Source organism: Rhinolophus hipposideros (genome assembly GCF_964194185.1).
Source record: "Rhinolophus hipposideros genome assembly, chromosome: 1".
Classification (NCBI taxonomy): Eukaryota; Metazoa; Chordata; class Mammalia; order Chiroptera; family Rhinolophidae; genus Rhinolophus; species Rhinolophus hipposideros.
The window spans coordinates 85069382-85083917 of record NC_138047.1 but is presented as its reverse complement, the minus strand read 5'-3'; the positions used below and the strand labels follow the sequence as shown (position 1 = coordinate 85083917).

At 43.6% G+C, this 14536-nt stretch overlaps 1 protein-coding gene across 6 annotated transcripts in view; it reads left to right on the top strand.

Moving 5' to 3' along the window:
• PGCKA1 (PDCD10 and GCKIII kinases associated 1) overlaps positions 1 to 6893 on the top strand; it is a 79351-nt gene extending 72458 nt beyond the window's left edge. For all 6 annotated transcript variants that reach the window (XM_081051534.1, XM_081051539.1, XM_081051536.1 and 3 more), the window contains 2 exons: positions 3318 to 3371; positions 4348 to 6893. In XM_081051534.1, coding sequence (XP_080907660.1) covers positions 3340 to 3371; positions 4348 to 4990 — 675 coding nt within the window. In that variant the 5' untranslated portion in view covers positions 3318 to 3339 and the 3' untranslated portion in view covers positions 4991 to 6893. The remainder of the gene's footprint in view (positions 1 to 3317; positions 3372 to 4347) is intronic.
• The last annotated feature ends 7643 nt before the right edge of the window (positions 6894 to 14536 follow it).

Here is a 14536-nt window from a genome sequence, read left to right as displayed (position 1 = left end):
ACGGGACTGTTTAACTTCAACACAAAACACAGGACAGAGTCAACCCCCAACACAGGACTCCAGGAGCAGGCAGGTGCCAGTGGTGATGGATACACGACCCTAACGGTATTTGCTTTTCCTCCGTGTAAACAAGGTGATGGTGGTGAAGGATTTGCCCTTTGCTTTTCTGTTCCTTTTTTATACTCCAAAGAGAAAGCAAATTTTGATTCTGTTGAGTAATAAAGGGCAACTGACAGCTGATTTCTCACCTTTAAGCTAGCTGTCGTCAGTGGGGTGGAAGGAGGGGGGAGGGCAGAGGAAGTAGATAGGCTGCCCATTTTGAACTCAGTCTTCAAAAGGACATATATTTTTTCCATTTCCATATGTCACGCTGGACAAGGGGTGTTTCCTTTTTGCATCTGGCAATGGGAGACCACCTCACGAAAAGCAAGATGTATTAGATTGGTGCAAACGTATTAATGCCGTTTAAAAGGTTAAAAATAATTGCAAAAAAATGTAATTACTTTTGCACCAGCCTAGTAAATGTGGGAGTGACATATGAACAGAGAAATAAATTGAATTTGACATTAGGAATCATCCTATAAGGAAGAATAATTGTAGATGTGGGCAGGCAGGGGCTTGGGTGTAACTACATTAGTCCCCACCCTTTGCTTCAGTGGTCACACAACCTCAGACGCTACAGCCAGTCTCACTGAGAGAAGGAATGTCCCTGGGGAAGGAAAACACGGGGCCAGGTGAGAGAGGGCAGAACCTCTAACCGGGAAGAGGCTGCCTCCGTGGACCTTGGGAGAGGCGCAGAGCATAGCCCTCTGGTCCGCAACCAGGTCTGTAGGTAAACCCATGTGGTGTGCCCTAGAGGGAGGCAGTGGGGGCGAGAAGCCAACGGAAACTTGATCCTGAAAAGGGAGAACCACTGAAACATCCTTTATAATTACATGGCTTTGAAGAAAAATATAGATCCTGTGGTTTACGTCGGGGAAAGGGAGGGGAGCCTAAAAGCCACAGGTGGTGTGTGAATTATATAAGAAACGAGGAAAAAGTGGCTCTGGAGTTGGGCTATGAAATCTTAGCGTCAGTGCTTCTCGGCACATGTTGCTTGTGTGACCACAGCCACAGCAGCAGAGGGTGGGGACAGATTCTCCAGCTCCAGCCTGGCGAGCGTTCCCCAAAGTTGACCTTAGTCTCTGCGACACTGGGAACACAAGGTGTCACTCACGACGTGCCTTTCTTTCAGAAGAAACCCTTCCCTTTGGACAGCTCTTAAACTCACCATCCTAAAGTGGACCTATCTGATCTTTTCCAATGATTAATATTTCACAATTGCTTCAATTGCTTTATTTTGACCCACAGTCTGCCTTCTCTCAAACACTTCAAAGCCTTTTTTTCCTTTTTCTTTGGGCCCTCTATCCTGGCTGGTTGGGGCTTTTTGTTTGTTTTGCTTTGTTTTGTTTTGTTTTAGCACCCAAGATAAACAAAGGTACTGCCAGCATGGAAGGGGGCAGGATTTTAGAGCAGGGTGTGGAAGGGGGAGACCTGGGGGTGAGGTTCACGTAGTACTTTTTATCCTATTCATCCAGCTGATATACGAATTATTAGCAGAAAATGGACACAAATGGGGAGCAGAGGCTGAACACAAAATCCTGGGCTTTGCAAATGGAGTAATTTAAGAAGGAAAAGGTTGTACACACATATTACTGGCTAAACTCCAATGATTTCTCTGTGGGACTTCTACTCACTTGGGGTTTGTGTCTTTCAATTGGTGCCACAGTTTGATAGAAATATACCCTTTGGCCCTTAAGCAAGAAACAAGTATTCCTTAGTGTTCTTAATGCTCTTGTTTGTATGTCCATGTCATGGCAACTAGATTGCATCTTTCTTAGGAGTGGGGCCTCCATCATTTTTTTTTAAAGCACAGTGCTTTAATAAGTATATGCTGAGTAATAAGTATATGCTTATTATGAATATTAACTCGTATAATCCCCAACAATGCCATGCACTAGATATGTTATCCCCATTTACAGATGAAATACTGTAACTGAGGCCCAAAGTCACACAGCCAGTAAGAGGCAAAGTTGGGCTCTGAACTAGATGATCCAAGCAAATCTCCCCACCTCAGATCTGTGATCACGTCTGCAAAGATTTATTTTTTTGGCATATGAGGTAGCATTCACAAGTTTCAGAGATTAGGATGTGGATTATCTTTGGTGTGGGGGGGGAGGCCATCAGTCCTCCGTAGGAGGTTATTTGTGGATTTGATCTATCAAGGTAAACCTAGTCCCCTATAACCAACCAACAAGTCTGTACTTCTTAGGCTCTTTCTCTGTGGTAAAGGCTTATGAAGTAGAATCCTGGGAAATTCATTCATGACTGAAAGAAGAAAAGAAAGAGAACAAGGGAGGCAGTGACACAGCCAGCAATGAATGATCTCTCTCTTCCAAGTGAATGCGTCTTATAGAGACAAAGGGACTGGAGCTTTAGATTATGTTATTGGCTTGTCTTTTTAAAGGTTGTAGATATTAGAAATGGAGAACAACTTAAAGATTCTCTCACACTCATTTTTAGGATTTTCAGACCAGTACAATGTGGTTGGTTGGTTTTTACATGAAGAGAAGACTTTATTCAGAGGGCAATTATCAGAAAAATAATGCAACCTTGGGAAAGGGTGAGGGACAGTGGACAGGGGGGAAAGGAGAGCAACACAGACCTGGGTCCACCTGCCACCAGGAAGTCCAAAAGGGCACATGCTTGAACTGCAAAAAAAAATGGGATCGATGAATTATAGCCAGGATTGGCCCAGGGATAGAAAAGGCAAAGCAGGAGCAGTTTTTAGTCCAAGTAAAGCTTGTGGTGATGACTGTGGCCATCACCTCCTCAGGTCTGTAACGTGGAACACAGATTAGCTGCCTTATCCTGATGTCCTTTAATACTTTAATCCCCTAGAAAGGGAGCGTCTCACTCTCACATCTCCTGCTACTGCACGGTGGCTGCACCCTGGTTAGTTTCCGGTGTCCCCAGAGAAGGCGGTAGACTAGAAAATGCACAGATCCTTTTCAGTCCCACCGTTCTGTCCCTAGTATTGTTCAGCCTGTATTTCCTCATTTGCAAAATGGAGATGGCATACCTAATTCTTAGGGTATGGGAAACGGTCAGGCACAAAGACCTACAAGACATAAATGCTTGAGAACTATGAAACACTGATTGTTAATACCTAGAGACATTCGAGTAACTCCCTGATCCACTAACTTTGAATACCTAGGAAAGAAAAAGCAAATTTCTATTAAAATTATGTTTTCTTCTTTTTATACTTTCTTTTCCAGATGGTAACAAAAAATAATCCAGATGGGGTGCAGGTGCTGTAAAATGATACAAAGGTAAAGTTGAAAAAATACCTCAATCGAATGGAGGAATGCTTGATTACCGAAGAGTCACTTTTAAAGACCCTGCATGGATTCAGTGCATTTACCCAGCTTGGGGCATAACCAGCATTGCCAGGAAATTAAGAGTTTGGAACTCCTTGGATATCATTTAAGAGGACAGGTGGCCTAGAATGTAAACTGCATTTGAAATGGCATCACTGAAAACAAATCACTGCAGTCACATACCTCTATGTTTTTAATATTGTCCAGATTCTATTTCATAAAAATTTGGATAGCAAATAGAATTCTATATAAAATAAAGAGGAAAAAAATGAACTGATGATTTTGCTTCCTTAACAAATAAAATCATCTTTATTATTGTAGTTCTGTTCCCTATCTGTATCTGTATACGTATACATATATTTTTTACATATATATATTTTTTACATATACATATACATATATATATATATATATATATACATACACACAAATATACGTATATACATTTTACTCCACTGTAATCATAATGTAATCTTAGGCTTTATTCAAACAACATTTATTATAGGTATCTTTCATGTTAGTCCAGATTTCTCATTTATCATTCCAGTGACTGTATAATATTCCATTGAGGTAATATATACCATCATAACTTAACCACTTGTTTCCCTATTATTGGACATGTGTTTGATTTACTGTTTACTTTTTGTTTCTTTTTAAATTTTATGAACCACTTTGTAGTTTACCTTCTTCCCGCCCTGTTTTGGATTTCTTCTGAAGATCTATTTCCAGGGGCAGAATATTTTTACACCAACTATATCTATTTGATTTAGACACACATATAAGCTTTAAAAAGTAATCACAGAAATTAACAGGACGGGAAGAAAGCAGCAGATCCTATAGTAGAAAGTATTGATGAAAGGTCGTGATTAAGCAAGTTATTAATAAAATGAATGATTCACCTGACTGAGCTTCATTATTCTCACCCCAGCTATCTCTTCGATCCGGTTCAAGTGCCCTCCCCTGGCTATGTCAACGAAGTGAGCAGCTGCAAGTTAGACGAAGACGGCCCCGTTAAATTGAAAGGCAAACAGAGCCCCGAAGCCCTGGTGCATACAAATGCGGTGCCCAGAGAGGCTCTGAAGAGGAGTGTGAGCAGAAGCAGAACAGCTGGGCCGCAGGAGCCCGGCTGGCCTCACCCAGGCGCACTCCCTCACGGGGACCCCGGCGGCACCACCAATGGCATTGGCCCCGCGGCAGCTGTGCAGCCCACGGGGGATCCTGGGCCCCACCAGGGTGGCCGGGGGTCCTGGGCCAGTCCCGCGGACAGCATGCACCCGGCGCAGCCCTTTCTCGACGGAGGGGGCGCCAGGGCACAGGCCTCTGCGCTGCGGGACGCAGAAGAGACCCGGGTCCCCCACAACGGAGACGCTCGAGCCCCTTCCGAGGCAGAATGCCCTGCCCTGCAGGTGCCAGCCCGCGTCCTCCAGATGCCAGCCCCAGATTACCCTGAGCGTGGGGGCCCGGCTGGAGACAGGAGTGGGGAGGTGGGGGACGAGGACGCGGACGTGGCAGAAGCCCTCGCAGCTCTGGAAGCGGCGACGGCAGGGGAAGATGTGGACGCGGTGGATTAGGGGACGAGCCTCACGCGGGCCGCCGAGCCAGGGCCCCCGGGCGGCTGCCTCCTCGCGGGCGCTGTTGTTTACAGCCAGCACCTGTTCTGATGATGGCGAGTCTGTGGCCTGTCGAGAGCAGGCCGGTGGAGATGGGCTGTCACTCCGGGCACGAGAACAAAACCCAGCGTAGGTCGTGGTGCCGGGTGTCCAGAAAGGAAACGTCCTGCCGCCACCCACCCAGCTGCCCTGCCCCCCGGGACGGGTGGGTCTGGTCGGGGATGCGCCCAAAGGCCAGCGCCTCGTCCCAACGGCACACACGCACAGAAGCTTCTGTTTGTGTGACTGTCACTTCTTTACCCTGCCTTTGAGAGCCAAACGTTTTGTTGGACGCACACTGGAGAAGGTAACTCCCCCCACTTAAAGTGCCTACGGTGTCATCAGAGCACGGCTGACCTTCAGGGACAATCACCCAGGGAACGAATCGCTAACCGCTTGTTTGACAGCAAGTGCAGCTCGGCGGCTTTCCGGGTGGAGCCGCAGCCACTGGTAAACAACTGGTTGGTTATTAGCTATGGTACTACGATACCTTGCCCTTAACTTTTTTTTACATTGTTACTTTTTAAATCTCCTTTGGGAATAGGGGAGGCTGGTCAAAATAATGCTGAAAACTGCTTGTCATGTTTGGGTGTGAAGTTCATGAGATTTGGAACCGCAAAGAGCTATGTGGCGTGTTTTATGCCGTTTAATGTCTGATTCTGATTAAAATATAACAACGTATATACGGCTGCCTGTCCTAAGTCAGTGGTGGTTCTAGTTTTCCCAGACTGAGTATCCATGACCCTTGATGTTTCTTTCAATTTAAAGAGCTACACTGCAGTTGAGGAGGAGACCAGGTCAGTTTGCTGAGAAGGGCTTTGGCTCTCTGTCCCTGGGGTCCGAACTCTCCACACCATGATTACGTACATGTGCCTTAAGGATGAACAGGCCTGCTCTGGGTTTCACCTTTGTAATTTATACAAAATAGGGACAGCCATTCTACGTGGCTTGATGGAGAATTTATAGGATGATCAAGAGTAGAAAAAAAGAAACATGGAAAATGCTATAGTACGGTGTTTCGTAACAGGCTCTGTAATCGGACCTGGCCTTGGTTTGATTTCCAGCTTTGCCACATGACCTTGGCCAAGTAATTTATCCCCTCTATTTGCCTATTTGTTAAGTGAGAATAATAATAGTATGCACTCATAAAGATTAAACAAGATTACGCAGGTGTTTTCTGCCCAATGCCTGGCATACAGCAAGCACGCAATAAAATGATGTCTCATTAATTAAAAACACATCCTTTAAATGAATTTTTACATCCTCACAACTGAAAACTCTAATACTGTGAAGTATCTACAACGTCATCAGTGCATTTCGGTAATCATTCAACATAAAACATGATTTCTGAGCCTTCCAGCATCTTTAAGTATGGTACCCTTGCAAATGCTTACTAGACATACGTACATTACCCTGGGTTTGTTTGGTGACAAGCCATCTCTACATACAAGGCTACTCAGAGCCCTTAAAAGGTAAACTGTTGCCATTGTTAATTGCATTGTAGATACGTTTGCTATTGTATTTGGTACACCCAGTGCTTACTATTTCAGTGTTTCCTTCAACAGTTTCCCAGGTATATCTGCTGAGATTAGGTCCCACATGTGATAAATGGCTTATAAAAATAAAGATTTACCTCTTAGTAAAAAAAAAGTCTGGATGTAGCATTTCGGACTGGTAGTGTGTTCCATGGTATCAGTGACACATGCTCCTTCTGTTATCTTGGCTTCCTTCTCAAGATCACTTTGTAGTCCAAAATGGCTGCAGGGACTCCAGTCATTACATTTGCTTTCTATGTAGGAAAAACAATAAAGGTTCAGAACATCTTCCTCTCTATGAAGGACCTCCTGGAGGTATCATTCAACCCTTCCATTTGCACCTCATTGGTCAACGTCTGGTCACTTGGTCACATCTAGCTGCAAGGAAGGCTAAGAGAACTTACCTTTCTAGCTGTGTGTATGGGTTTCCCAAATAAATTCAGGATTCAGCTACTGAGAAGGGGAAAACAGACACTGAGCTTGGAGATGGTCAGCTTACAGTGTTTAACATATCCTCAAAACACAAAAGCCAGGAATAGAGCCAGTTTGCAAGAACATGGAAGATTATATTTACATTTAGTAGAACACAGCGGGGTTTAAACTTTTGGCCCAGGGGAAGGAAGACTCGACCTCTCCAGCCATCTCAACTTCCCGCTGGTATCTCAAACAGAAGGATGAAAGACAAAAATTCAGACGAGAGGGGTAAGGTGAGGTCCTAGTGCAGACAACTCTCTTTCCCCTGCACAGAAACACACTTCTGTATTTACATGTGTACATTATTTTACATTTGAAGACTGCTGCAAATATTTCACCGTGATTAACAACTCCTCTAAGTGTTGAGGATTCTTTTCTGTGCAAACAGTTGCTTCAAAAAGATTAACAGAAGACCAAGGATTTCAAGTTTTTTGTTTCTTTTTTTGTTTCCTTCTTTTGTTTGTTTATGTCAATCCTGGCCACTTTTGTTTTCACCCCAATATCCAGACTCCTCCAAAGGATGTCAGAGGAAAGTCAAAATCTTTAGGTTGAAAAGCAACTCCAGACTTGAGCTTTATCTACCAGGCTGTCTAGCAGCTGTCTGAGCCGCCTGCTCTACGTAGGGTCTTCTTTCTGGAGCCTGGTGCTCCGTCTTATCAGAAGAGTGATGCTGACAGTAGTGAGTCTTGGCAAACGTTCTGGACAATTTGAAAGCACAGATGCTCTTTGAATGTAAGCCACTGGCTGTGATTAGCAGCGAACATTACAGTTCATAGCTAATGGCATTATGTGGATATTCACCATGTTACATCTCGATTTGGATTTAAGATTTCTATATTACCTATAGCTTTCTTGAGATAAGAAGTTACATTTCACTTTTTAGTGGGGGAAATTGAACGATCATATAAACATGAAAGTAAAGGTTTTCCCCTGGTTTCCAAGGCAAGTAGTTTCAAGTTGTTATCTGTCAAACCAGATCCCCAATAAAATGAAGAGAATTTGAGCTTTCTCACGCACACTCATTTGTCCATGCTCAGTTGTTGGCCATTCACCCTTTCCCTCTTTCTGCCTCACTCTGCCTCTGACCCAAAGGGTAATGTTCTCTCCTCCTAACTCTTCCATCAGTATCTCCAAGCAGGAGAACCTAGGAAGAATGACAGAGGCACCAAATGTAAGTCTGTAAGCAAAGATGTCCTGACGTCCTTAGTTTTGTCATCTGTGTGCAGACACAGGAACGTGCCCATCTCCAGCCTTGGACTTGGACTTTATCCTTCACCAACTGGACTCCTGTTTGCATGAGGCTTTATGATGAAAATGTGGTAATTCTTCCTTACTGTTTATTTTTTTCCCCTCTAGATTAAACCTCATTCATTTTAAAATCTATGTTGGAACTAGTGCGAATGAAATGGAGACAAACTGATATTTTTCATGGTAAATACCTTCCCTGTTAATTTATGGAAAAAATAAGTTGCTCGTTTATTTACTATGTAAGTTTCTCCAGTGCATAAGGTGTATGGACATATCTAAACGTCTGACTTTTGAAGTCCCCTCAGCTACTTCAAGAAACAACATTTTACGCAAACCCATTAAATATGCTGATTACAGCTGCACATTTAAGTCTGTCACTTGGAGTCACCTATCAGCAATTTTTTTTTTTTCCAATTGAAGCGACTGATAAGTGCCTTTTGCCTGCATCTGGTGTAGCTTATGGCACAAGGTGGGAACTCAATACATTACTTGTGGAGTGAAAGGGCGACGCTGTCACAGGACAGTTGTGGTATGTTGTCATGAAGGCATAAATGCAGAGCTGCGGGAGTACAAGTCTATGTGAATTTGAGAGAAAAGAAATTACATTTATTTTTCATGGTCTTCACTCTCAGACTTCCCTGCTCCATTAGAACAGTGAGGCTTCACGGGAGGCTGTGGACAGAAAGTAGAATCTGAACAGCCAGTGAAGGTTTGGTCTCTAATGAGACCCTGTTACCTTGAGGAACTTAATCCCAAATTGAGACAAAAAGCATAAGAAAACCAATGTTTGAGACAAGCAGTGGGAAGCTCGGCTGACCACATTTTTCAGTCAGTTTGAACTCAATCTTTAAAATACTGGCAAAGAAAGAAATGTATTTGTGTAATGAGACTCAGATGTCGCTTTTCTCTTGACTCCCAAAGGTGGGAAAAGTACCTGAGGATGCCTCTAGTAACACCTGCAGCCATGCGTCGTGACCTCTAGGCCTTCAGAGGGCACTTCACACATGCACCTCTTTCATCCTCATAAACCTGGGGTGGCATCAGCCTGTGTCTCTTGCTGATGGTATGACCTTGGGTTTAAGTTTCTTAGCTTTTCTGAGCCTCAGTTTTCTCATCTGTGAAATGGGGATCATTCCTACTTCACAAAGTTGAAAACAGACATTCTTAAATTTCAGTGTGCTTTTTTATTTAAAAAAAAAAAAAGCCATCCTCTGGGCCTCACTTCTCAGAGATTTGGAGTCAGTAGGTCTTGGGTGGGGCGCAGGCAACTGCAGAGTTCATGTGTAATCTTCCAGGCATATTTAGAGAAACACTAAGACGATGGCAAGATTTGCCACACATCCTTTTGATTTTGCACCAGTTAATCAGTAAAAATTTTTGCACTCTTACCCCTACTACGTTCACAAATACATGTACTATCCTCTTGTAATAATAATGTACCTTATAAAGCAATATTAAGGTGAGATCATTAAATATTAGAGTTTTAATATTTTCTTTCTACACCCACGAGTTATACGAAACCTACTTTGAAAACCACTGATTTCGAAGCTCAAATGAACTATCTATAAGAGCACTTTGTAAATAGACAAAAGCAGACTAATGTACGTATGGCATGCGTACGCACGTTAGCCATACACGTAGAATATGAGCAAATGTGAGAAGTCATATCCCAATAGCACTCATCTGCTGTTCGTGCTCACTTCACCCTTTGAGCCTGATTTTCAGGAAACATGTATTTTCTGCTTTTAAGCATTTTTGGAATAGTTGATCTAAAACTAGGGTAAAATATGACCCAGAGACCAAAAGGCAGGAAAAGAATTTTACTTTCCTCCCTTATCAGACCCACACATTCCAAACGAATTAATATGAGACAGGTGGTGGACAGGCTGTTTAGGCTGGGTCTTGCTAGTTTAAAAGCGAAACCATAACATTTTCTTTCGATGTCAGTTACCAACCTTAAAAAAAAAAAAAAATCCCACAAAAATAATTTCATTTCCAGAATGGAAACAAAACTTTCATCCTTTTCCATTCTCCAAAATAGTCCTAACGCTCTGGAGAATGGGGCAGATAAACCTAGGTTCTAATATAAGGAAGCAAGATTTCACAGGTCAAGGAGGGTTTATGATTTCTTCTTCTTAACTAATGTGCTCTCCCTGTCTTAAATGGTGATGCTCAAAAGTGTTCAATTACCCATTTATGAAGCCGTACGATCGTAGGCTCTAACATTTTCATGACATAAGCTATCAGCCAGGAGACGACCCAAGAATTGTTATAGTGTTAAAAATAAAAGTTTGTAGGGGGGAAAAATTCATAACAAGAAAAAACATGTCTGCAAAGACACTATTTTATCATTTTTAGCCAAATTGTGCAATTATTGATATGGAAAGCTTATTCAGTAATAATTTCTGGGAGCCACCAAGTTGTGGTTTGTGATAGTGCAGATGCAGCGTAACATTTTTTTACAACCACCATTTGTTGAGCATTTAGGACACGCATCACCTCCCTTAGGTCAACCATTACCCTAGGACTGCTGCTACGATTATCCCATTGCACAGAGGGAGTGGAGGCTCAAAACAGCTACATACCTCATTCATAGTCACACAACCAGCCAGTGGCAGAATCGCATTGAACCCAGATTGAACAACAAATTGGTCCTTTTAAGGAAAACATAATACAGCCTCTCTGTGGAGGCAGCCACGTTGCCATTAGACAAAACGAAGGGCTGAATCGAAATGTGAAACGTCCAAGCAGAGAAAGCTTTTGGTGTCCGTTATTTCATGGAACTTGGTGATCACAACAATAAAGTGAATGATGATATCTGAAAGGTGAGGGGACGTTAAAACAAAGTGGTGAAAACAGGACAATTCCATTTTGGAAACGTGAAGGTACATGTATTGTCAATTGGGGAAAAAAAGATTTTGGTGTCTGTTTTTTTTCCTGGTTCGGCGGAAGATTTCAATAAAGAATTGAAAAGTTATAATCAAGGTCTTATCATTAAAATATCTGAGACTGGCTACCATCAATGATAGTTGTGTTTTTACATTGATCGTGGGACCACGAATTTCTTACCCTAAAAAAGTTGGACCCAGGGCCAATATATGCTTGCCATGTGAACTGCCAGTGCAACGTATCTTGAAATTCCTTCCCTCAGTTTTGTCCCCTAGGAAGCAGATGTGATGGCTAGACCTCCCTCTGGGCTGTCATGAGACTTATGTAGATACAGAGTGTCAAGTGGTCAGCACATACGCAGCGCCGCGAGGGAGAGAATAAATGTTAGGTGTGATTTTCTTACCCAGTAAAAATCATCTCACATTGGACCACTTTTTAGGAGTAGCACTCAACACTTTTTTTAAAAAAAACTAAATTTTGGTTGCTATGACCACCAAAGCTGTCTGAACAACTTCTAATAATATTAAACAATTTCTAAACTAAATTAAGTCCTTTTCTACCTACATCACAAACGATCATCTCAAGGCAAAAATGCGCCTTGGAGGCACTTCAATTTAGTATATTTTAAAATTCTCATTATTTATTTTCATTATTTTTATCACATAAACATCGTAGGACACATAGCCATTTATGTTTAATTACTATTTTAAGTCATACTGCGTTTGAAGTGACTGTTTATGTGATCTACTTCTTTTATCCTTCCTTTTCGCCAAATAAACGTACGCCTTTATAAAATAAAATGCATGTGTAATGCAAGAAAGAAACCTTGTATTTGGCAGGTTAGGTTGGTTATTTCCGAGGGGTGGTTTTGTTTGGTGTTTGTTTGAGTTGGTCAAGCATTAAAATATACATCCATAGGCAGCTTTTGGAGGTGTTAACCCGCTGCCTTCTCAGACCACCAGTGTTGTGATAATAACTGCTTATTCTATGACTCCCCGCCCCCCAAAAAAAATTCATCCATAATAAACACACCCATACATTTTGCTGTTTGGGTATAATGTTCCAATTCCAAGAGCACTTTACCCAAGTTTCTGAGCTAGATTAACTTGCAGATAAAAAGCAATCAAGTTCTTTTTAAACTCACTGAGATGACTATATACCAAGTTCATGTCTTATCTTAAGAGTGATAAGATGAAATAACAGCCTAAACAAAAACAAAACTTGCCCCTTACCTTGTAGATCTGGGTCCATTCAACATCAGGACAATAAGATTACTATCACCCTTCAGGTACGTGACCTGGCACCAGGAGAACCTCAGGCTCAGTAGATGTAACAGTTCCCTCTTCTACCTGTTTCCTCCTACTCTCCCATTTCTCCCATCCCCACCCCAGGCCCATCTTCTGACGGTAAGCAATGTGAATGTGGCAGAAACATCAAGCACTGACTGTCAAGTGGCGAAACTCCCATCACTCTATCATTTCTTTCAGGAACGAGGGTCTGAACTTGGGAGCTCTAAGGCAGCACCCTGAGTGAGCATGACCCTGTGCCACGTGCATTACATGCCCAAGCTCATTTATTCCTTGCAACCACCCTAAGAGGCACATGTTATCTTCACTCTAAGGTAGAAGGTTGAGATCCAAAGAATTTAAGGTCACGATGGCCAAAAGCATCTTACTGCCCAAGCTGTGCCCTAATGGGAACTATAAGCACAAGCTCTACTGCGAATCAGGGAAAGATGGTGGATAGGAGGTTACCCTAAGGCAACGGAGGGGAGAGGGTTTGCAAGAGCACTTCAGGACAGAAACCACACCATGGCTAGGCCCCCTCGCTACAGACCCAGGGCAGCTCGGGCCATCTCAGCGGTAGGGCTGGATGCCAGGGCTTCACCACTTAGCTCTGTAACTTTTCATCTATCTACTTTTCTGTGAATCATTGCATTCATCGTGAAGTTTTATGGCTGTTGTTGTTGCAAGTGATAGACACTCAACCCAGAGTAGGTAAGGCAAAAGAGTAATGTCCTTGGAACGTTCATAAAACTCAGCGGGCAGTGGGTCCTCGGTGACAACCGAGCCTGGGGCATAGAAGCAATCAGACGTGCCTCTCTTCCCTCTGCATGTTCCCTTTCTTTGTTCAGGGTGGCTTATCCCACATGGCAGGAAACATGATCTCCACCAGCTCCTGAGCCTATAGCTTTACCCACTAGAGAAATAAATTACTTTCTCCAGCTCCAGTTGGCAAATATCCCCGGGAGGGCCTCCACTGGACCAGGTCTCAGGTGGATTACATGCCCACCTCAGTCATGTCCAACTGCAGTCAGGGCAGCAAGGCACATGGTTGGATTCTAAAGGGAAGAAGAGTTTGCCAAAGGAAGTAGGCATCATTTCCAGAAAGGAGATCTCTGGACTGGTGGATTCTCAGCTGCCCCCTGCACACACTGCTTCTTCATCCTCAGATCTTTTTCCTATCCCTGGACTTCCATCTCCTCAAAATTTGGACTTTCCTCTACTCCATGCTCTGCCATGAGGCTTTTGGACTCTAACTGTGGTTCAGCTTCAAAGCAAGAAATTTACTGGCTCAGCTCCACACTTGGACAAAGCTATGTGTGCTGGGCCACCTCACAGGCCATCTCGATCAGCTGTGGTGGGACACATGCACACAGACCCTTTACCAAGTGTCATGCAGGGACTCAGCTCCAGCTCCCTGCACAAGAATGCAGGATATGGTGAGGGCAAAAAGGAAGACCCACGGAGCCATAGATAGGGGAGTCATAGCACTATATTCTCGCTGGCGACTGGGTTGGAGATACAGGAAGCAGGAGTCACATAATGCACAATCTGCCGTCCGCTTCTCAGCCAACCAACCAACCAACTTGCTAGCTGCAATCCGTGCTTACTAGCATAGCCATGGCAGTTATATTAGTGGCTAATGGCTAACCAGTAACAGCTGAGGCCAGCCAGCCACAGCAGATGGCCACCTGATTACAGCTGATGGCCATCTAATAACCGAGCCAGCACTTTTTCACATGAGGCCAAGAGTCTGGAAACTGCTCTCTGGGACTGTCCCCGCACCAAGTTCCCAAGTGTCACACGGGGTGTCATGCGGGGTCTCCGCTCCCGCTCCCCGAGTAAGAACACAGGATGTGGCTAGACCAAAAAGGAACCCCCACGGAGCCATAGGTAGGGAAGCTATACTACTATACTCTCGCTGGCAGCTGGGGTGGAGACACAGGAAACAGGAGCCACACGATCCACAACCTGCCGTCCGCTTCTCTGTCAACAAGCCAACCACTTGCTAACTGCAATCCGTACTTGCTAGCTCAGCC